General features: G+C 33.3%; 3 protein-coding genes and 1 non-coding gene across 6 annotated transcripts; 3 read left to right on the top strand and 1 right to left on the bottom strand.

The window, feature by feature from the left end:
* Positions 1–9,005: 9,005 nt before the first annotated feature.
* LOC105177052 (uncharacterized) lies at positions 9,006–10,020 on the bottom strand. Its single transcript, XM_011100075.2, has one exon. It carries the CDS (start codon positions 9,904–9,906, stop codon positions 9,184–9,186), a length of 723 nt encoding a protein of 240 aa, XP_011098377.2. The 5' UTR covers positions 9,907–10,020; the 3' UTR covers positions 9,006–9,183.
* Positions 10,021–13,224: 3,204 nt separating this feature from the next.
* Positions 13,225–13,298, top strand: TRNAN-GUU (transfer RNA asparagine (anticodon GUU)). Its single transcript has one exon. It is a non-coding gene; the product is annotated as a tRNA-Asn (tRNA).
* Positions 13,299–17,641: 4,343 nt separating this feature from the next.
* Positions 17,642–19,742, top strand: LOC105176825 (uncharacterized). The gene is made up of 3 exons (XM_011099744.3): positions 17,642–17,863; positions 18,024–18,103; positions 19,071–19,742. Exons 1-3 carry the CDS (start codon positions 17,750–17,752, stop codon positions 19,504–19,506), a joined length of 630 nt encoding a protein of 209 aa, XP_011098046.1. The 5' UTR covers positions 17,642–17,749; the 3' UTR covers positions 19,507–19,742.
* An 894-nt stretch (positions 19,743–20,636) lies between these two features.
* On the top strand, positions 20,637–25,137 carry LOC105176826 (ATP-dependent zinc metalloprotease FTSH 2, chloroplastic). Of its 3 annotated transcripts, none has more exons than XM_011099745.3 (5): positions 20,637–20,782; positions 21,445–22,648; positions 22,723–23,036; positions 23,682–23,922; positions 24,603–25,137. In XM_011099745.3, the coding sequence occupies exons 2-5, from the start codon at positions 21,455–21,457 to the stop codon at positions 24,942–24,944; spliced, it is 2,091 nt and encodes a 696-aa protein (XP_011098047.1). In that variant the 5' UTR covers positions 20,637–20,782; positions 21,445–21,454; the 3' UTR covers positions 24,945–25,137. The 3 variants fall into 3 exon arrangements, with proteins under 3 accessions (XP_011098047.1, XP_011098048.1, XP_020554468.1); XM_011099746.3 differs by having other exon boundaries at positions 20,650–20,782; positions 21,421–22,648; XM_020698809.2 differs by having other exon boundaries at positions 20,713–20,851.

Below are 25,137 nucleotides of genomic sequence, written 5' to 3'. Positions count from 1 at the left end.
TGAAGGAGGTAAAGTGTATTTAACCCTATACTCATGTATAGGTTTGACTTACTACTTGCAAATTATGTAGTAATACATTTAGTATGTATTAATATACACTTAAATTAATATGATTTAGTATTGAGTACATAAAAAATGAGGGTTATGCATGGCTAATGAAACATTTAACTTATTTGGGGTTCCATATAGATGCATCGACCAAACGACATAGGGTCATCAGAGAGCTCTCGTGCAGACAAAATTGTTTGGACAGTAGATGCAGAGCGATTGTTCAACAAGTTTATGCACGAGGAGTATGTCAACCACCATCTTAAATCACCAACTTTTTCACCTTCGGTGGGGGCTCGTATAACCAAAAGGACGAATTCGGTGTCAAGCTATATGTTTAACCATGACCAACTAAAGGGAAGACTCAACAGAATGCGTTGTGCATGGCTCCTAATGAATGACATTCTTAATCGGGGGACTGGTTTAGGATGGGGCTCTAAATGGAACAGTACAACTAACAAGTCTGGACGTTTGTAGGAGTTGTGTCGGGTATAAATCCTTTGCCTTTAATTTACATGTAATGTGCAGCAATGTTTCACATATATAAATCCCCTACAAATGGTCTAATGTAGGAAAATCCCAAGTATAAGAAAATAATTAAACACGGACTATCACACTTTGGCCTATGTACCCAAATGTTCGCACAAAACATCACAACAAGGGGCATTGCAAGATGCTCCGGATCTGCCTACCCACCCCATGCATTCCAAAATGCATAGGCCGGAGATGATAAATAAGCGATGGTACTAATTCAGGCAACGACAATCAAGAGAAGACTATGAAGATACGGATTTCTCTCAGTCACCTCCATCCCATCGCATGATGAGTACTTTTTCGGTCCCCCTACACCATCATTAACCTCCCCATCTAGTAGCAAGCATCGGACATTATGTGGGATAAGAAGTATGAGATCATGGATAGGCTGGATGAGTCACTACATGGAAAGATTACCAGAAGTGGCTCTAAAGCCATGGAGTCTATCGTATGGTGTGTAGATGAGTCAACAAAGTTTAAGGATCTGTCGAACGTCATCTTCACCAGCACATCGGAGCATTTTCATAGTCACAACACTTAAACAATCTTCCTCCATTTAGATGATGAGAACAAACTGCATGGTTGCATTCCCTAGGCAAGTGATTGTGTAATACATAGTCATTGCACCAGTTTGCACGGATTTGTGTTAAGTATTTTCAATAGATGTATTATAGTTATCCTATAGAGATTGTAACCCTGTTATGTATTTTTACGTATTATTTATTATATTTTCTAGTGTCATGCTTGTTGTTCTCCTCTCCCTTTTAACTTTATATCTAACTTTGGTATGCCTAGCACAGAACTATTGCAAGCACTAGTGAAGGAACTAACAATGACACGAACAATGGGAGCGGTAGTCTGGGTTCACCAAGAACCCCAAGGAGCAATGAATCTAATGTCCCAAAGAATTCTACACTTTTAGAGATCTTTTTTTTTTTTTTTTTAGAGTCATTTTCGGAGATCTAATATACCCAGAGTTGTTTAGAAAAAATGTGCTAGGAAACACTTCTGTAATACAGGGTGAAGGTTGGTTAGCAGAGATAATGACAACCCCATACGTGGACAGGTTTTATGACAACATTCAAATGACAAAGCCATGTTTATATACATTAGTTGAAGCGTTCACTTCAAGGGGGTTGCTGCTCTCATGGACATTCCTTGAGAGTCAACTCCACAAAGGAGGTTGTACTGTTTATGTATACGGTTGGCATGTACAAAAGGCAACACGATAATGTGTAGCTCTTTCAACACTTGAGACTATTCATCACATATTCCACTAAGTGGTTTCTGCATTGTGCGCTATGGTGCTTGAATTAATCACTCGCCCAAATGTTACAAACAGACATCTGAGGGTGGCTAATAATGCATATTCTTCCCATACTTTAAGTTACATTCAATCGTGTACATCTGTCTGTACAGGCAGATTGAGTAATATTTTTTGGGATAATTATTTTGTTCATGCTCCTTTTTCTCACATATATTTCTATGATGTAGGATTGCATCGAAGTGATGGACATTACATTTCCACCAACATGGATCCCAAGTGTGGATCAAAATTGATACCAATCTCGTAAAGGCAGCCTAGCATAGAACGCAATAGCAATATGTGATTTCGATATGAATTTCACTTATGTGTATGCTAGATAGGAGGGTAGTGTAGCCGATGCTCGTGTCTTGCACCATGTGATATCACAAGACCCATCGTTCCCTTTCCCTCCAATCGGCGAGTAATTGATGTTATGCTTTTTCCAACACATAAGAACCCAATGTAATTGATCTTTCTGTCTATGCATTATAAAGGTATGTGGGACAAGAAATATAGGCAAGTATTATCTTGTGGATGCTGGTTTCACAAACTACCATTACTTCTTAGTGCCATATCGAGGTACTATGTACCACCTAGCTTAGTACAGGGGACATAGTTGTCGATATCGTACCTCATAGGATTTGTGTAACCATGCCCATTCTAGGTTGCAGAATGTAATTGAACATTGCTTCGGTGTGCTGAAGACGCAATTTCCAATATTGCAGTGCGAGATGTTGAGCTACTTTGTTCAACGCTAGGTCGACATAGTCATTTCATGTTGCACACATCACAACTTCATTTGCTTATTAGTTTATTATTTTTTAAAATTTTTAATTTTTCTTTTCTAAATATTCATTATGTCCCTCTTTTTATTTTTATATATAATTTGCTCCCAAAATATTTTATAAAACTCTAATTTACTTCGTTCAAGTTTTAATACAATCAAAATTTGAATCTATAATTTATTTACTAATTAGTTAAATTTTGTAAATATTTACCTATTAATCTCATAATTATGTATCACATCCATATTCTCACCTAAATATTTTTTTACTAATAATTTGTGACACATTCTAAATATGTGCGTAATTCTTTAATATTATTTAAAATAAAATATGTATTATTTAATAAATTATATATAAAATAATATGTTATTACTAGATTTATAAGGAAGTGACAACAAAAAAAAAAGATAGTGATATAATATTAGAGAGGAAAAAGATGCATATATATGGAAATTTAAAAAAAAAAACTACCTAAAAGATAGTAGGAGAGTGGTAAGTCAAATAAATAAATTAAATAAAATATTAAAATAATATAAAATAACAGATATAAAGGATGAGATACTAAAAATATATTCTTAAATTCCACTCCCATTTTCTGAGATTTGGTGTAATTACATGTAAACACCTTGTTGTTTGAAAAATTATTTTTGGTACTCCTGATATTAGAATCAGTTCAACAAATAGGTTTTTTCATTAGTCAAAATTCACTGAAAATTTTTTTGTTAAGAAAATTAAATAAAAATTTATATTTACTCTGAATTGATTTATTGCTGGCTTATTGCAAGTCAAACAAATCTTTTGTGTCTAAACTACTCTTATAACGGTGAAAACATATCTCCTCATATGCATTAATATATGAACATGTATAAGAATAATTTGGTTATAAAAAAAATTATTTGACCTACAATATATTATTAATAAGTCAATCGTGAATAAATATGATTTTTTCATTCAATTTTTTTTATTAATATCATCAAATTCGATGAATTTTGACTAATAGAGAGACTTATTTATGAGACATAAACAAACCTCAGAATAACTAAATTTAATTTTTCAAACCACACAAAAATTATATATAATTACACTAAATTTTAAAAGAAAAAAGTCTAATTATTCCTAATAATAAAATACAAATAATGAGAACCTTGGCCAATGCTTTTTTGTGGACGATGCCACAAAAGATCCTCAATGGAATACAACCTTCAATGCAAAAAAAAGTCATGACACCCATACCCTACCTGCCAAAGACCTTGAAAATAATACTTCCAAGAGATAGGATGAATACGTACTACTCGCTTCACACTGTATGGAAAAAAAAAAATATAAACAATTCTTGTGATATTATAAATTATTTTTTTACAAAAAATAAAATAGTAATTTAATTTTTTGTATTTTAAAAAATATAGTAATTTTTCGTTCTGTATTTTTTTAAAATGAAATAATTTAACTCCTTAAATAGAAAGGTAAATTGCTTTATTTTGACAAATACAGAATGGTAAATTGCTATTATTTCTTTATAAAAGAGTAATTTACTCATTTACAATATTCAAGAGAGATAAAAATTAAACCCGTATATATATTATATATGCTATTTAAAATAGTATATGTTTGCTTATTCAAAGTCTTGGCACCATAATGATAAATTTCTTGTAGCTGAATCATTCCAGTGATGTCCAACAAGAATGCATAAACACATCAGGACATATATTATATTGTCATTTCCCTTCCAGTAAGCAATAGTTATATTTTATTACAATATGCTGGCTCATGATCTCACGAAATCTGGTCCGAGATTTTGGGGGTCTTCCAAGTCAATTGAGGGGTTCTTGAATTTATGATTGTTACATAATGGGATAATTACATTCCATTTTTTTAAAATTTTGTATAATTATATATAAATTTTTTGTAATTTGAAAAATTACATCTGAAACTCTTGAAGTTTGCTTCCGTTAAATAATTAAATCCCTTCGTTACTCAAGATTTACTGAAGTCGTTGATATTAACAAAATTAATAAATAAATAAACGAAAATTGACATCATTCCTTGATTGATTTGTTTCTAACTCATTGCAGGTAAAATATACCTCATCAGATGCATTTACGTGTGAAGACGTATAAGGGTGATTGGGCTATAGAAAAATTATTTGACCTGCAATAAATTAGTAATAAGTCAATTGCGAATCAATATAGATTTTTTTCTAACTTTTTTTGTTAATATCGACAAATTCGATGAATTTTAAGTAACCAAAGTACTTTTATATGTTAGGCGAAAGCAAACATTAGGGGTGCTAGACGTAATTTTTCAAATCACAAAAAATCTACGTGTAATTACATTAAACCTTAGGGGAGGGGAGTATAATTATCCCTTATATAATTGTTAGACATTTTGAAATTATTAGTGGTAAACCCTGCATGGGCTAGAACTTTTGGAACTCTGTATATCCCATTGTTTTCAAGATAAATTATATCGACATTCCTTAAGAGTACATCTAATTACAAAACATTTTAAATCATTTACAATTATAATTATATTTTTTGAGATTGTACGTAATTGTAATTTATGTTCATTAGAAATAAATTTACTAGTTATGGAATAAAATTATGGTAATAATAATTATTATTAACTATGGTTACACAAAAATTAATGTAAAAACATAATTATCTACCTTTCGAAACTATTTTTGCCATGACTATGAGCTATTACAAATGTTTTTATACATGGCTCTTAGGATGCAGTCTCTCTAGCTCTTTACTTCAATGGTTGGATTACGCAGTGTTGAATTATGCTTCTGTTGTTAACTTCAAAATATTGCTTTTAATTTGTCCATTTTTGTAGGAAAAGATTCAAGCAATTCCCTTTAATAAAAAAAAAAATTATAATATCACAAATAAGTAAATTATCTCCTATGAAAAAACATATCAATTTTATCTCCTATGTTTTTAGATGCAACAATTTATCTCTTTATGTTAGATAAATAAAGCAATTTACCTCGTTCGATAAAAAGATAAATTTAATATGTCAGAGTTTCAACCTATTAGTTTATGCAGTGGCATACATAAGGTAGTCTCTAAAGCTATAACCAACAGCCTCAAGCCTATTCTTAGTACACTCATTTATGATACACAACCGGCTTTTGTCCCCGGTCGCTTGATCGCTAATAATGTGCTTCTTGCCTATAAGCTTAACCACTTTCTCCTTCCTAAACTGGGGGCAAGCTGGCCATGTGTCTTTAAAGCTTGATATCAAAAAGGCGTACGACCAAGTGGAATGGGTTTTGCTTCAGAGTATATTAATCAGACAAGGTTTCCACCTGAAAATTGTTAAATTAATTATGCTTTGTGTTAGCACATTGACTTACTCTTTTTTGCTTAATGGTGAACAGTTTGGATTTGTGCGACCTAATCGGGGTATCCAATAAGGGAACCCTCTATCCCCATATTTGTTCTTATTTTTAGTGCATCAAACTAAGAAGCAGGGGGAGCTCCAAGGTGTGGCGGTCACATGGCATGCGCCCAATATTTTTCACTTGTTGTTTGCAGATGATACATTATTCTTCTATCAAGCTAGTAAGGAGGCACTCGGGTGCATAAAGATGATTCTCGGGCAGTTAGAGCAAGCTTCTGAGCTGAAGATCAACTTAGACAAGTCGACGATGGTGTCAGTAGAAATGTGCCGCAGGCTCACCATACATCCCTTGCTACTATTCTTGGTATCCAGGTGGTGGCTAAACAAGCAAGTACCTAGGGTTTCCAACAACGATGGGGAGATCTAAATGAGAGGTGTTTGAGGAGATGAAGGAGCGAATGTCGAAACGTCTGCAGAGTTGGGTGACAAAGCAGTTATCCAAAGCCGGGTGGATGGTCCTCATCAAGACAGTCCTGCAAGCGCTACCAACCGATATGATGGGTTGTTTTGAGCTACCCAATTCCCTCATTAAAGAGATGGAAGGGATGATGGCCAATTTCGGTCCTCTGGATCACGTGGGATCGTTTGTGTAATAGGATGAAGGAGAGTGGTTTGGGCTTCAGGCGGATAAGGGAGTATAACATCGTGATGGTAGCTAAGCTTTCTTGGTGTGTTGCGACACAACCGGATAGCATCCTGCATCAAGTGCTTAGGCAGAGGTACTTCCCAAATGCAACTTTCTTTTAGACGAGACTAGGGGGCTCCCCTTCTTTTACTTGGTGATCCTTACTCCGACCAAGGGATCTACTGGTTGTAGGGACCCGCTGGAGAGTCCCAGATGGGAAATCTGTTTCGATCTTCGGAGTTCCTTGGCTGCCTCGGCCTGATACGTTCCAACTTATCTACCCACCACGATCGCTCTCAGGTAATACTAAGGTCGCAAATCTTATGGGTGGGGGCTAGAATGAGGCTCTGATCAATGAGGAATTCAGAGAAGCTGATGCCTCTTGTATTCTGTCTATCCCATTACCCGAACAACCTGGTAGGGATTGTAAGGAGTGGATCGATTTCCGGCCAAGTACAAAATCAGAGATTTACAGAAACTTAACAATATTAGAGGCTTTCCTATAACAAATTACAAGTATTCTAAGGAATATAAAAACTGATACAAGAAATAAACCAGAAAATAATACAAGTACAGTAGAAGGGGGAATAAGATACTTTAAACGGCTCAGGAGCCTAAGACCCAAGGCCTACAGAGGCCAAAGGCCACAACCCTCACACGGTTGCACAAACAACTTAAAGCCATAGAAGGCTTTCTGAACCACTAAGGTTCACCCACAGAATCCACAGAGGAATGCCACAAAGGCTTTATCAAAAGAACCACAGAGATTGAGCCACAAAGGCTTTTGGTCGTATTTCAGAGAATAAGAGAAGAGGAAGAATATTGATTATCGCTTAACCCTTGAGCCATAATAGACCAACCATTTAAAGGGGTCGTCTATTAATGGCGGATTAACGGCCATTGATTGGGAAGACAAGAACACAGAACCCCAAAGAGGGTTATGGGAAGAGCCCTAGGAGACAGAAAAGGAGAAGAGACAAGAGAAGGCAGAAAATGGTTTAGGATTAGATAGATTAGGGTATTTATATTTAGGGTAGGTGGGTCAAACCTTTGCGGATCGGGTCAGGTGGATAGGTGGCCCAGTGGGCCTTAAGTTGTTTGGCCGTCCAGTGCAGGGCCCAGACTTTGGTTTGGGCCATAATTTCTTAACAGGGATGAGACCATTTGGCACTATGAGTGTACAGGGAGGTTTTCGGTGAGTAGCGCATACAATCTGGCGTGTAACCAAACTGGTGTCTCTAGCTCAAGTTTAATTGTCCAGGACTGGTCTTTCCTTTGGGACGGGTTCCTTGGAAGGTCCAACTATTTCCTTGGTAGGTCTGTAAAAATGCACTCCCTACGGTGTTCAATTTGAGGAAACGAGGGGTGGGGGTTCAAGGATGGTTGTGCATTGTGTGTCCCGGAAGAGGAGACCGTGCTACATGCTTTGGTTTTGTGTCTGTTTGCTAGACTAGTGTGTGGTCATTTCTATACGCGAGTGTGGGCTTGAGGAATGGATGCGGGTTGTGCGCCATGAGCTGGAACGTGAGGATTTCGAACTCTTCCTGCTCATTTGTTGGAGCTTATTGCACAATCGCAGTAAACCGATCTTTTGAGGGCAGGAGAATGCGTCAAGTTCTGAGTATGGCCAAACAACATTTTCTGGTGAGGAGAGATCGTCTTATTTTGGAGCAAGGATGAGCAGATTAGTTGGTTGGGAATTGAATCTTTGTGCTCCTTTTGTATTTGTGTTTTCTTTTCCTTAATTGGTTTTTTGGCTGTTTTGTTAGTCCGGGGTTGGATTGTTTTGTTTGATTTTTTTGATTGAATACAATATCCCCGCTTTCACTCAAAAAAATAAAAAATAGAGAGGTAAATTATTTTATTTTAAAAAGTATATGGGTAAATCACTATTTTTTTATTTTAAAAAAATAATTTACTCATTTACAATATTATAGGGGTAAGCCCAATTTTGTAATTAGTTCTTCGTCAGTTCGTCTGCAAGATTAGATAGAAAAACAAAATCTTGACTGAAGCTCTTGAAGATGCATGAAGGACCAGAATTTACACTTAATCCGCATTCATTTCCAACCATATTTCTTTGTCATTATCATTCAACACGAAACAAAACAACAGAAACTGGCAATCAAAACTGTTCAAACTTGAACCTCAACACCTCGTAAACATATGTACAATGATAAATTCTTGAACCAAGACAACAACATATGAGTGCAAAACACCAAAAAAAAAAAAAAATTATAGAAAAAAATTCAAGCAACCCCTGTCAAATATTACAAATCAACAAATTATTCGTATGAAAAAGAAATAGTAATTTATCTCTATTTATTTTAAAAAATAATTTAATTGCTTCGTTTTAAAAAATATAAAAATAAATTACTATTCTTTTATAATATTACAGGGAGGTAAATTGCACTAAATCAAAAAAGTATAACCAAAATGAGAAGTAAATTACTCTCATCGAAATGACTGATATCAATATGTTATCTAACAAATGATGCAACAGTTTGAGCCCAAACTTTGAGATGCTTTTTCATTCTGATTTCATTCTCTGAAGATGGGATTCTCCAGTTCATCAAATGGTTGTTGCTTCCCATTCTCTGATTCGGAACACCCCACCCTTCAGACAAATAAGGCCTGGAAACTCGATCATTTTCCTCAACTTTTTCACGATCCTCAGCCATTTTGCCACATTTCTGCAGCCCCGGAATGATCGAAACCAGGCCTGAACTCTTGTCCTCTTCAGTGAAAACAAATCCCAAGTCAATGAACCCTTTTACCTCCTCAAACTCGAGAGCTGATGAGCTTCTCCTCATCCCTTTTCTCTCCTGATTTCCGGTTCTACACTGTTTCTTCCCATTCGATTTCTCAACCCTGTCTTGTTCGGCAGCTTCCCTGGAGAAGTCAACCTCTTCTTTCCCGGATAAAATCTTCTGCAGCTTCGGTTTGATGATAACTGATCTTGAGGAAGTTGAGTTCCCGGCAGCGTCTTTGAAATAGCTGCGCGTGTCGACGCCTAAACACCGAGCACTGAAGGATCGGACTTGAAGATTTGCCACCCGGAAAGTGTTTGGTTCTTCACTTTGATCCCTCTTCTGATCATGCACCATCATGGCTGCCGGAGACGGACGGCTGTGTTTACTCGCAAATATTGGACGTTCGAACCAGCAGGAATCGAGGAGCTTTAGAACTTCCTCGGCTTCCATTTCGCCTCTTCTCTTCTGATCACGAAAGATTTTGGTGTAGAACAACAAAGGTCTTGCAGGGCAATCAGTACATGCCTGAACTTGGAACAATGGGAAAAAATTATATTTTTGGTCTGAAATTTTATATTATTATTATTTTTGGTCCTATAACTTATTTTATTTATATATTTAGTCATTCTTATAACGAATTTAGTCCTTACAACTCATATCTGGTCCTTTTTTCCGGTAAATTTGGCCTCAAATAGACAATTTTGATGCCAACGGCTTATATTATACGACTAAAAGTGAGATCTACTACATTGCGAAGGGGACCAGAAATGTAAACACATCACTAAATCTGTTAAAAAATAACCAGACATGAAATATTCAGAACTAAATCAGACAAAATAAAAACTAAATATATGAATAAAGTAAATTACAGAACTAAAAATAATAAAAACATAAAATTACAGAATTAAAAATATAATTTTGTATAGAATAATAGTTGTGATTTGATGCGCATATTATAAGAATCTTGTCATTAGATGGCTAATATTTTATAGTATATGATCATATCACTCTACTGTTTATTTAAATTTTTAATGCAAGTACCCATTTCTTTAGTTCAATCATTGTGCAGTTAGTCGGCAGCTCAAGTCATCCGCACGAAGTTGAAAACCGTGAGCAGATACAGAAACTATACTATATATGTTTGACTGTTCTAAAATTTAGTCTGTTAGAGATCTTTGGCAACATCTAGGCAAAATTCAGCTTCTTCTACTTTGTAAACCACGTGGGTTACACATAATGCTTATTGCTTTGACAATATTTAGAGATAATTATATTTACACCTCGTATCTATTGTCTTTTTATGTAAATTATTCCTATCTTTTGAAAAATTACAAAAATCATCCTGACAGTCTTTAAAAAATCCAAAAATGCTCCTGTTGATTAGGTCAATCTTTAAAATATTTCTTTAAGAATAGAAATGCCCTTTTAGGGTGTTTTTGTAATTATCAAAAGGTAGAAGGGGTGTCAAAGTAATATTTATGAAAATGAGTAATATGACCCCATATTTTTTTCTTTTATTTATACCTTTTTAGTTTTATTAACTTTTTTTAGTGAATCTCTATATAAATTTGCAACTTTCAATAATTAAAATGTACGATTATTCAATTAATATATAAATAAAGTTAGTTAATAGATTATAAGTTTAAATTTAAAAATTATCACACTTGTATAAATTATTTAAAATTAAAAAAATTAGTTCTCCTCTATTTTTATTTATAACTAAGTTTTTTTACTAAAATAAGAATTAAAAATAATTTATGTATTTTATATAAATCTAATTGGAATTAATAAAATAAATTTATTTATTTATTAAAAAGATATTTTAATAATACGGGGGTTAGGGTAGGGTGAGCATTGCGGAGTGGTTGGGGAAGAAGGGGTAATTTTTTAAAATAAATAATTTAATAATTTAAAATATCTTTTTACTAAATACATTATTTATTTTATCAATTCTAATATGATTTATATGAAATACATAAATTATTTTTAATTTCAATTTTAGTAAAGTTTATAATAAAAATAGAGATAAATAATATTTTAATTTTAATAATTTTACTATGGGATAATTTATATATTAATTGAATAATTTAATATTTTAATTATTAAAAAGTTTAATTTTATATAAAAATTCAATCTAATAATTAATATTTAAATTAAAACTGTATAAATAATAAAAAAATATATTGGGTGATATTACTCATCTTCATAAATATTACTTTGACACCTCTTTTACCTTTTGATAATTACATAAATACCACTAAGGGCATTTCCGTATTTGAAAAATTATTTTAAAGGTTGACCTAGTCAATAGGGGCATTTTTGAATTTAAAGGCTGTCAGGGTGGTTTCTGTAATTTTTCAAAAGGTAGGGGTGATTTGTGTAAAAAGACAATAGATGAGAGGTGTAAATATAATTATCTTTAATATTAAAAATTTAATTAAATAAAAATATAAGGTATATCATAAATTGAAAAGCATTACTTCAGAATTTGATAAGTACTTTATAAGTGAAAAGATTTTATTGATTAAGTTTAGGGTAAATTACATTTTGCCATACGAACTATGTTTCTTTTATTACTTTGTAATCGATTTTTTTTTGTGTTAACTTACCATCTCAACTTTGCGAAGTTTGCACTTTATATGATTGTTTTTTGTTGATTGCTTGTCAGAAATATATCACATGTTGTGCATATGTGAAAAATATGATACATAATCTTTAAAATATCACATGTGTATTGTATGTAATATTTTCTCGACAAAAAATTTGGTTGAAAAATAGTTATAAATAGCAAAGTGTAAAATTTCGTAAAGTTGGATGGTAAGTTGACAAAAAAAAAAGTTTAGATGCCAAAGTATAAAAACCATTGTAGTTTGGATGGCAAAATATAATTAAGGGATAATTGCATTTTTCTCCCCTAAAATTTGGTGTAATTATACATAGATCCCTTGTGGTTTGAAAAATTATATCTAGCATTCCTAAAGTTTTCATCTAATTGAAAAAAAAAATCTATCTTTACCTCCGATTGACTTATTACTGATTTATTGCAAGTCAAATAAATATATTTATGATCAAATTATTGACATACGTCTTCACGCATTGATGCATGTGAGGAGGTATATCCTCACAATTTTAAGGGTAGTCTAGTCGGAAAAAAATTATTTGACCAGCAATAAGTTAGTAATAAGTCAATCGATTCTAAATATCAATTTTTCATTCTGAATTTTTATTAATATTAGTAAAGTTGGTGTATTTTGACTAACGAGGAACTTATTTAGTAGACAATTGAGAAAAATATTGAAATTTTTTGTTGACTAAATATTGGTGATTAAATCCCTCACGTGACAAAAACGTATGTGTAGTAGAGAAAGAAACAGGGGTGTTGCATATTTAGTAAAGTTAGGGTAATTAAAAAGTAAAAAAAATGTAATTTACCCTCTTCTAATATAAAAAATTCTTTGTAAAAAATAGATAAATAGTAAATTATCTCTTATGTTTTGATAAATATAACAAGCTATTTTCCTTTTAGACCATTGATAGGAAGTAATTTGCTTCATTTTTCAAAAATACTGGGGATAATATGTTAATCTTTTTTTATAAGGGTTTTTTTTTTTTTTTTGGCTCATTTAAGCCTGAATGAAAATATAAAGATTGTGACATAAACTTTAATTTTGTACTGAAATATTAAGGCACTGTATTTATTAAAATATTCTTTATAGAAAATTCACACACTTCTACTAGAATAAACCTATTCGTAATTTTAATACATGTGCTGGAGTAGCTCAGTTGGTTAGAGCGTGTGGCTGTTAACCACAAGGTCGAAGGTTCAAGCCCTTCTTCTAGCGATGTTAACTTTGCTGTTTCGTACTTTTTCCTCTGTTAGGAATAAAGTTAAAGTGTATTTCCTCAATATTTAACTTAATGTTCGAAAAGTTTTGGACTCGTTTGCAATTTCTAAAAAAATAAACGATAAAAATATCAAATCGAGATGAATATATATTATATTTTGAGAGCTTTTGCAAAATTTGATACCGAAAGAATCAAAATCGTGAAATGTAAAAAAATTACAGCACTATTTTGTAATTCTAAAAGAATAAAAGGATAAAAATAGCAAAATATTAAAATTATAGGATCAAAAATATATTTAAGTTTATTTTATTAATTAGTATATTAAAATCAGTAATGCAAAAATGAATAAAGGGGAAAGAAAGAAAAAAAAAAAGAAAAGGGAGAATGCACATGTCCTCGTATATATTACCTTTATACAATTGAAAAGCACTTTTTTTGTATTTTTAATTATTTGATCTGTGAATTTATTTTAATTATTTTACTTTTTTTTATAAAAAAAAATCCACATCCTTTTTTCTTCTTTATTTTATTTCAATAATTTTTCATGACTTTCATAGATTTTTTGATGTTTTTTTTTTATTAATTAATATATATTTTTAAAATTCTAATAATTTTTTTAAAAACTATAAAATATTATGCACACACGTTTGAGTGTATCACATTTACTAGCATCGATAAACAGCTTTATAAGAAGGCCTGAAAAGAAGGGTAAATTACAACCACTTCTTTTGAGATTTGACATAATTACAAATACTTTCTCATTGTTGGAAAGGTTATAAATACCCCCTTGGTTTTACTGTCCATCTAACAACGAGCCCATTCTGTCGTATTTTCATACAACTTTTATGGTGAATTGACAAAAATGCCCTTTTTTATTATAAATTATAATTTGATACATATCTTATAATTTTCTAAAATATTTTTCTGAACTAATATTCCATTTATATTATTTATTTTACACAATCTCAATTTTTTTTTTATTTTTTAAAAAAATTCAACAAGGGTAAAATAGTAATGTCCACTTTACCGTCGGCTACATAATGATTTTTCATTTTAGGGAGATATTTGTAATTTTTCAAATAATGAGGGAACATTTATAATTATATCAAATTTTAGCGGATGAAGTTGTAATTTATTTAAAAAGAAAGAAAGAAAAAGAGTTTTGCTAGATGGCCTTATATGCTACAAGTTAGTGACCTCTCATGGCCTATGGGTTCTCATTGTGGGGGGAAGATTGATTTGAGAGGAGTGTCTGGTTGGTAGTCTCCTGTGCATCTACACCTGCAAGTATATACAACATCAGAATAAGTTGCCAAGTACAAATTCATCTCAACAAGATTATATTTGTTTGGAATAATTACATTTACACCCCATACTTTATGCTTCATTTAAACAAATCATCATATTTTATAAAAAATTACATATATGTAGTCTTCAGAAAACGTGACTATAATTTACAAAATCATCCTTGTTTTTCATAACACATACATCTCTCAGAAACGTCAATATCATTACACAAACTATCCTTGTGTTTTGATTATCATGATAAAACTTTGTTCGAACTTGATTTATCAAACTTAACAAATCAAATCTCATTTATCAAACTGAGTCGTGCTTAATCCAATTAATCTCGTTTGAGTTTGATTAGACAAAACATCAAATCAAATTGAAAAGTAATTTTTTTATGTTCAATAATTCAAATAAACTTAAATAAATGTGTTCCGTTTGATTCAAACCATTTAACTAGTTTTGAGTTGAGTCGGATAACTTCAAATTTTGTCGGACTTAAATCAAATTGTATTACATTGGATTTAAAATGAATTGATTACAATTTTAATATAGGTTGACCTTATTTGGATTTACTACGTGAAATAAAAGTAAGATCTATTCTAATTGTATTTCTCCCTTGATTAATATAGAAACCTCTTTCCTATTTGATGGTTAGTGAAGCCCACAGGCTCAATAGAGTTTAACACACTTTACAGAACATAGAAAATTGCCATCATTACATGATGGGCGATGAATTTTATCTTGGAACACACCATTCCCCATACGTGTTTTGTTGTGCTAGATCAGGGCTTTTGGCGACCAAGATAAAATAGTCATGTTTTCCGAAACTCAAATATAGTCTCCCCAAATACAAGGTTACTGTGGCTCCTCAAGTTTAAGGATTAAATCCTGTACTATCACATCTAAGAAATTTAAGATATACCGGTCATGTCTCATGGACTTCCATATGACAACTTCTATGAGTCAGTTCAGTGAACTTGACAACCTCTGGTCAAGCAACCATTAAAAATCATAGACGTCATATGTCTGTCGTTAATGAAACTTGACACCTAACATATGGATACATTATTTACTGTGAGTCTCTATAGAACCCTAGACGCCCTATTTCGAGGGCTCTCGACTTTCAATATTTCAAATCAACCATCGAAAGTGGATTTTATAGTTGCCATAATATCCGCAACCAAAATTATTAGTTTATGTATAGCAAGAGAAATAAGCAAACGCGACAAAGGAGGCCGAATAAGCTTTATTTTATTCATGATTTTCAATATTACATTTTAAAGAAATTGTAGAGATAGACTACCAAAACAAACATTCTAATTGACTTCCTGATCAGTTACACTAAAAGTTTCCTCATACGGAGGAGGGCAGAAAACTTGGAGTCGGCTTGGGAAAGTCGCCTAGTCGACTACATGAAATTCCCCAAATACAAGGAGGAGCTAGCTCGCAAGGTCCGCACGTATAATATGTGATGCTAGCAAAAAGTTGCTTGTGTGGATAGGTACGACTCAGTCTTTGGACCTTGGTTCCTACCAATTCTTTTATTGCGCCAAATAAACTGTACAAGTTGAATTTTACTATGAATTTTATCATGTAGCAATACTTTTAAAGAAAATAACGTTGTTTAATGTTTTTACTACGATATTATTTTGTTGCAAAAGAATTATATTTTATTATCATTATCATATCAATAATCATTATTTTTTAATATATTTACATACATAATTGATCTTCAAAGAGTGTATATATATATATATTGACAAGGGCACTTCGCCCTTTTAATTGATTATAAATTGGAGTATTTTTCCTCATGACCAACTTTCCGACAAGTTATACAGCACTTTACATCTAGGAATTTTAATTCTGTAACTACAATCAATGGTAATTTTGATCTTGTTTAAATTAAGTTTCATAATTTAATTCTATTATAAAAAAAATAGTAATTTTAAGACAATTCTGGCTATTTTTTTCAGAAAATTTCATGTGACTTGCACATGATCAATTAAATCATAAATTTCGGTAAAATCGATCGAAATTGTCCTAAAATTGCAAATTTATTTTAAGTATAGGATCAAATTACAATATTTGATTTCAACAAGATTAAAATCACCAAACCCAATAATTACATGACTATGTCGTCTATGCCAATAAATTATACGAAATATTGAATGAGGGATAAAATAAAAAATTTATACAATTTTTTTTATCAAGATTAATATTTTTCGTCCAAATCAATGAAGAAACGTAAAGTTGTAAATTGAGAATTTTTGCCAGAATCAAATTCCTTTCTTCATAACCGCAAGTGAATCTTTTTATCCTACACCAACACCACCAGCCATGCCAAAAGCATCTTTACATTAACAAAGATGTCAAATTCAGCCACTATAGAAAATGATAAGTTGATTGATTGGTTTGTATCTTCTATCACATTTTGCTATTAGAAATTGAAATAATATTAATAATTAATTGATACGTGTTCTTTTTCACGTTAGAATATATTATAATTCTGAGTAAATTACAAAAATCTCTCATGACGTTTGACATAAATATGGATATCCTTTCGTTGTTTGAAAAATTACGTAATATTCTTTCTGATTTTAACAATGGTCTGATAATTAGCCCATTCCGTTAATTTTTATTAGATTTTCATCCACTTTTTGTAGTGAATTGATCGAAATGCGCTTGTAGACTAAGACTTATAGTTTTATTTATTTTTTGAAATTTTTCGAATTTTCTTTATAATTTTTGAAAATTTTCCATCCACATCATTTGATTTTTTTTACAAATTAATATATTTTAAAAAAAATGTAAAAAAAAATACAATAAGTGCAAAGTTCATCATTTCGTACCCCCGTCCAATGATTATATAATTTAATCAAACATCGAGGGATATTCATAATTTTTCAAATAACGAGCAGTAGTCGTAATTTAGACAAATTTTATGGGGGTCATTGTAATGTACCCTGTAATACATTTACATTAGAAAATTTGACGAAAGGAACTATATACAATATACGTGTGGATGTGAACACGAAAATGTAATAGAAGATACTTGGCGCGTTTCCGACATGGTAAAGCAAAAAAAATTCCACTACGTAGGCAAAGTTGATGAATAAAATTCCTCACCCTGAAGCCTTCATTCCATGTCTTAAACACCATGAGTGGAGGCTCCCGGAGCAGTCGGCCCTCCGAGAATTGGCAGCCTGGACCTGACTACTGGATTTATCTGCCTACTAATCTATCAGACTTTCTTCCCCCACGAAGAACTCCGGTTTGCTGCCTCAGTCTCTCTCTCCCTCTCTCTCTCTCTCTCTATATATATATATATATATATATATATATAAACATGAAAACTAGACATCTTTGTCTATTGATGTTGAAGCTAGATCATACGTTTCATTGCATCTTTTTCTGGTTTGTCTTGTTTTCAGAGTCAGAGAGGAAGAACGAGAGATCCGCGGTGGTTTCTTGAGGAGAGATCCATACGAGGTCCTAATAATGGCTTAGTCAGGTAATTTCATTAGAAGCAATTTACACATATCATATCGTAAACGAGCAAATTATTCTTTTATTGAAAAAAAAGTAGCAATTTATTTCTTTGATTTTTTAAAAATGAAATAATTTACCTCCTTAGATCGCTTTATTTTATTTACCCACTCACACACGTGGTTAATGAGTTATACGAGATTCCTAAATTATTTTATTTTAAAAAATATAAAGAGATAAATTGCTATTTTTGTAATAAGTAATAATTTGCTTATTTACATAAAGAATTTGATTGCATTTTTCCTTAATTAGAATGATTTGTTGTGGTTAATATACGACAGTGCATCTCCATCATGTATATAATCATCCATGAGAATGCGAAAGACTCTTATTTTTATAGGTTCGAAATTTTGGTTTTGATTTGATTCGTATAAAATTTAAGTCAATTATAGGGTATGCAGACTCACGCTTTTCATGTAATTATTGAGCGCTAATTACATTATTTTCTTTTGAGATTTAGTGTAATTATATATAATTTTTTTATAATTAATTAAAAAATTATATTTAATATCTATAAGCTTTGCTTTTTCTTATATGAAAGCAAACATTAAGGGTACTAAATATAATTTTTCAAACCAAAGAATATCCATATGTAATTATACAAAGGCTTAAAGAGTGTAATTATCCCACATAAGTTTTCAATCAAAACTCAAAATTTTTTTGCAATTTTTACCCTATTTTCAGAAGGATACTTATAAAGCATCTTCATTTTTAATTTTTTATTTTATATGAATCGATGAACTATTATTAATTGAAATAGCTCGATTATAATCATTCCTGTCAAATATCAATACCTAACAAAAATAATTATAGCAATCATACCCCAATTAATAATATCAAATACCTACTATGAAGTATAACATGATCCCACGGATAAGTATTTATGCACTACAAACAAGGTAAAATTTGAAATTCACACTTGATATATGCAGCTATCCATCAACAGTGAACCGTCGCCCTTCAGTCCGACTACTGCTCATAGACGACTATGATACATATCTTGGAACTCAAACCCCAGTGCCTGAGACGCCTCCGGCGTTTCAAGAACCAAGGTACACTCAAGAGGAGGAATCCATGCTGACTCCACAACAACAAAAACAGGCAATCAATAAGCTGAGGAAACAACTCTATAGCCCACATATGAGTAATATAATCAGGAGGCTGAGCATCAAGTCTAGTGGGAGCAACGTTGAAAGCTTTCAACAAGACGATGATGGGAAAAGATGTGCAGTTTGCTTGGAAGATTTCGAGACTAGACAGTTTGTGACATTGACGCCTTGCAACCATATGTTTCATGAAGATTGCATTGTGCCTTGGGTGAAACGACAAGGCAAATGCCCTATTTGTAGATTCGTGATTGCTGAATAGATGTGCCTCAACGAAGAAATAATGACACCCGACCGACTCCAGGGCTGGTGGGGCTGAGAGGGATCCAATCTCAATTATGACGCTGGCGTTCTATTTCAATTATGTACTCATTCAACTGTTAGAAAAGGGAATACCAAGTAAATGTCGAGAGATGAGGGAAATCACAATGTGCCTTGTAATATAGACTTTACCTTGTGTATTTCCAAGCAGGATAAGCAAGAATATAGTTTCAATAATTTGATCGATCATGCAAACACATAATCAATCTGTTTACTACTTATATTGATTATTTATGAAAATTACTGGATATTGAAATAATGGCAAAATAAGTTAAAGTTGGACTCGAGCATGAGAGTTTGGAGTCTCTTTTCTGAAAGTTTCTTGTCTCCCTTTTGTGAGAGTCTTGGTCCTTTCCGGTGTCCAGTACACATTCCACTCCAGCAAGCACTTTCCTCTTTAGAGGGAACGCAACACGAGATGGTTCGAGCATACCGCCTACGTTATTAGCTTAATCATAGAGGACGTCAGACTACGGATTCTTAGCAAAAATCTTCTTAGCTTTGTTAGCTCTAGTGTACTTTATAGAGTATGACGTATCTCTTAGCCTATCGAGAGATAATATATCATATGAGCACTGTTGTATTATACCTTCTTTTTTTATTTATGAAATTTACCTTTTCCAAAAAAAAAAAAAGAAATTGAGGATGAAGGCCGTAGTTGGCCGTCTATTAGCCCCTAAGTCAGACCGTTTTGGGCCGTCAATATGAGGCCACATTAATGTACTTTATGCTTTTTGATAGAAGATAAATTATATAATACAAACAATATATTTAAGTAATTTTTTATTCTTTTATACTTTTATATAAGGTTGGATATATGTAAAAAGTGATCTAAATATTTAGAAGAATGTCATAATCATTTTGAAATTAATTATCATATAAATATAAACTCTGGTAAGTAGAAAAACATATCAATTTTACTAATAATTAAAATATAGTAAAAATTCAAAATTCTTATGCTTTATCTATTTTATCTAAAAAAAAAATACAAACAGCACAATATATTATAAAAAGTTATTTGATTTAATTTATACAAATATACATATAAGTTAGGAAGAAGCAAAAATGAAAGGTTAGACCAATCAATCACTAGCAAAATGCCACGTACACTATTTACAAACCACATCCATTCCCTCTACATTATTTCCTCCATTTCTCTTCTTCCTTCGGAACTCCATCACCTTCCTCCCTGGCTCTCCGCAGTCACCTTCTCTCAGGTAGTTGTTTTATTTTGAAGAATTCTTGGAGAAAAGAAGCGTATGAAGTTCTTTTATCTTCATAATTTGGTGGGTTTTGTTATAAGCATTATTTCAATCTTGTTTAGCTCAGTCTGTGGTTGAATTTGTAGTACTGGATTACATATTTTTGGTGGGTTTTGAGTAATTTGATTGAAAACTTTTGATTATGCTTGGGACAGTGGATTCATATGTGTTAATAAGCTTTTTGTTATGTTATTTTTCCTATTTTTGGGCGACAAGGCGAGTGTGAAATTGAAATGGCCGATGATACTTGGAATAATCCTGATTGGTTTAGTTAAATGGTTTTCAGTTTTCACATGTGTTCGATTCTTTAGTTATGATTTAATTATTTTGAGCCCCATCACAAATTCTTGTCCATGTGTGCGCAATGTTAATGTTTCTGCTAAGTTGAAAATGAGAATTCTACTTTGCTGTTAGAAAATTCCTCTCATTTTTAACAATTTAGTTTTGACATTGCAAGTTATGACATAGGCTACTGCTTGACTAAATGAAATTGATTTCATTTTTTTGCCGTATACTCCTTTTTCCATGGTTTGGGATTTGCAAATATTGTTAAGCATCTGTTCCTGATGTTTTAATATGTGCCTTGGATTAAGATAATTAGTCTTGTTAAACTCCAGAGGAACGAAGATGGTGGCTTCATCGGCAATGGCGTCTGTAGTGGGAAATGGTTTGTCCAGTAGTAAAACCAGAACAAGTGTTTCCAAGGAAATTTATGGGGGGCAGTTTGTCCAATCCTCATGCCTTTCATCAATGAATAACATGTGTAAAGTAGTATATATTAGAGCATCACTAGATCAAAGGAGAAATGATGGAAGAAGAGGTTTTCTTAAATTGTTGCTTGGTAACTCTGGACTTGCTGTACCTGCATTATTAGGCAATGGAAAAGCTATTGCTGATGAGCAAGGTGTATCCAATTCAAGGATGTCCTATTCTAGATTTTTGGAGTATCTAGATAAGGATAGAGTGACAAGAGTTGATTTGTTTGAAAATGGAACTATTGCTATTGTTGAGGCTATATCTCCAGAATTGGGTAACCAAGTCCAGAGAGTGCGTGTACAACTCCCAGGCCTCAGCCAGGAGCTCCTTCAAAAGCTTAGGGAGAAGAATATCGACTTTGCTGCCCATAATGCACAAGAGGACTCTGGTTCTCTTTTGTTTAATTTAATTGGAAACTTGGCCTTCCCTTTAATTTTGATAGGGGGTCTATTCCTTCTCTCACGACGGTCTTCTGGGGGAATGGGTGGGCCTGGAGGGCCTGGTTTCCCTCTTGCCTTTGGTCAATCAAAGGCTAAGTTCCAAATGGAACCAAACACTGGTGTCACGTTTGATGACGTTGCTGGCGTGGATGAAGCAAAGCAAGATTTTATGGAGGTGGTGGAATTCCTGAAGAAGCCTGAGAGATTCACTGCTGTGGGCGCTCGTATTCCTAAGGGAGTTCTTCTTGTTGGTCCTCCAGGTACTGGAAAGACATTGCTAGCAAAGGCAATCGCTGGTGAAGCAGGTGTTCCATTTTTCTCGATTTCAGGTTCTGAGTTTGTTGAGATGTTTGTTGGAGTCGGTGCCTCAAGAGTCCGTGATCTTTTCAAGAAGGCCAAGGAAAATGCTCCCTGCATTGTGTTTGTTGATGAAATTGATGCTGTTGGCCGTCAAAGAGGAACTGGTATTGGTGGAGGCAATGATGAAAGGGAGCAAACGCTAAACCAGCTCTTGACAGAAATGGATGGTTTTGAAGGGAATACTGGTATAATTGTTATTGCAGCTACTAACCGTGCTGATATTCTCGACTCTGCCTTATTGAGGCCAGGAAGGTTTGATAGACAGGTCAGTAAGCAATATCTGTCTTTTCTATTTTGATACTTAAATAAAAAATGTGTTCAATTTGAATGTTTGTGCAGGTCACTGTTGATGTCCCAGATATTCGTGGAAGAACAGAGATCCTAAAGGTTCATGCAAGTAATAAAAAGTTTGACTCAGATGTATCACTTGAAGTGATAGCTATGAGGACACCTGGTTTCAGTGGAGCAGATCTTGCTAATCTCTTAAATGAGGCAGCTATTCTGGCTGGTCGGCGTGGAAAGACAGCCATCTCATCAAAAGAAATCGATGATTCAATTGACAGGATAGTTGCTGGAATGGAAGGAACAGTCATGACAGATGGCAAGAGCAAAAGTCTTGTGGCATACCATGAAGTGGGTCATGCCATCTGCGGGTAAGTGCATATTTATTAATACCTGCACTGAAGAGGGAATGATGACTTAATCTCCTGCATATTGATGTTGAAGAGCAGAACTTTTGCAGTATAATTGTCATCCTAATTTTAAAATTTAAACTTTGGGCAGGATTAATCATGGGCTGCCAATTGTCTTAAACTAATTCTTAGGCATTACTTCTTATGCTTCTTCTTACAAAACTACTTTCTCTACCTGATTTTGGAGAGTCGTAATTGTCTAGTCTACTGTGTTTCCATTGATATTTGGCTTAGTTTAAACATATTTTTCTATACTTTTAAGCTTGTTCCATGTGCCAGTTTAGCTTTTATGTTAAAGTACGTGCGATACTCCTTTAAATTGGACAAAGTGTACAAAGAAAATAGTTGGGTTTAATCATGTTGACAAGGCTGTTTGTGACAATTCTGCAATTGTAACTAGCAACCTACCTGCTGACTCTTCTTGTTATATTGTCCTTTCCTTTCTTTCCTTTAATTAGTTTTTCTTCTTAGCTTACTATGTATGATCAATCATGTTTTCCACTCATTGATTTCTCACTTCTTTGCTGATACCAAGTTGTTTACAAGATTTAAATTTATTTCTGAACATTTGAAACAATTCAAATTGTTGCTTGCTTTATCATGCAGAACTTTGACCCCTGGGCATGATGCTGTTCAGAAGGTCACCTTAGTTCCACGTGGTCAAGCACGCGGTTTGACGTGGTTCATCCCTGCAGATGATCCAACCTTGATATCAAAGCAGCAACTTTTTGCCAGAATTGTTGGTGGGCTCGGTGGAAGAGCTGCTGAGGAGGTTATATTTGGTGAGCCGGAGGTGACAACTGGCGCAGTCGGTGATTTGCAACAGATCACTGGCTTGGCCAAGCAGGTAAACGTTCTCCTCTTATGCTGCTTCAATCGTTTGAATGCATCATTTTTGTCATAGATAGATTATTAATTCACCACTTCATGTGGAAGCAATTCCTGAAATCAACCATTACTCTATGGAGTTTCCTTTATTCTTTATTTGTTATTTTCTTTTTCTTTTCGCCTGAGTGCTAGGTGGTGGGAATTTTACGATCACAGTAAAAACACCAGTTAACTCAGACCAACTGGCTGAAAATGCCAAGGCATCGTTCCAATTGAATCATGGCCTTGCTTATTTGAACTTTCTTCATTCTTTCGTAATGTCAGGGTTAATACTATCACATTCTGAGGCATAGAGTAGTTATGAACTATATCTCCCTCACTGTTAGAAAAATATTTGCTCGGAGTTTTGGTATTAAAAGAAAAAGGAAAAAATCTTACGATTACCTTCCTTTCGGAATTTAATTCAGAATAATTATACTTCTATATCTTTGGAAATAAAATATCAGCATTAGATTTCTAAAATTTTATTAGTTGGGCAAAAGAAATGGGTGGTATGTAAATGTTGTAAACTTGGAAGCGAGGATTCAGTAATTTGAAAAGGGGGTCAGAATGCAATTAATTAGTAATTATACAAACTATTGGGGGAGATCATTTTATTAATCTGGCTGTTGTTGCTGACATGTTGCGTTTTCTTTGTAGATGGTTGTTACTTTTGGCATGTCCGACATAGGTCCGTGGTCACTGATGGACGCATCTGCCCAAAGTGCTGACGTGATCATGAGAATGATGGCAAGGAATTCCATGTCCGAAAAGCTTGCTGAAGATATTGATGCTGCAGTCAAGAGGATTTCAGATGAGGCTTATGTGATTGCATTAAGCCACATCCGGAACAACCGTGAAGCAATTGATAAGATCGTGGAAGTCCTTCTTGAGAAGGAGACTATGACAGGAGATGAATTTCGGGCTATTCTTTCGGAGTTTGTGGAGATTCCAGCTGAAAATAGAGTTCCTCCTACACCAGCTCCAGTAACTGCACAATAGCATACCATATTCTTTAAAATCCTATTGATAGAAATGCAATTATTGTTTCTTGTATAAGTTCCTAGTCGCACTGGTGTAGTAACAGAAGTGAAACAGATGAGCTGTTGCCCCCTGTGTCTTGTGCAGAGATTGGTATAGTCAGTGCAGAAGCGAGCAAAGAACGGTAACCATTTTTTCTGCCGCTTCATTTCCA

Source organism: Sesamum indicum, linkage group LG13, assembly GCF_026168435.1.
Source record: "Sesamum indicum cultivar Baizhima isolate 11 linkage group LG13, ASM2616843v1, whole genome shotgun sequence".
Taxonomy (NCBI): Eukaryota; Viridiplantae; Streptophyta; class Magnoliopsida; order Lamiales; family Pedaliaceae; genus Sesamum; species Sesamum indicum.
Note: the sequence above shows the minus strand (reverse complement) of the source record. Positions and strands in the feature narration are given on the sequence as shown.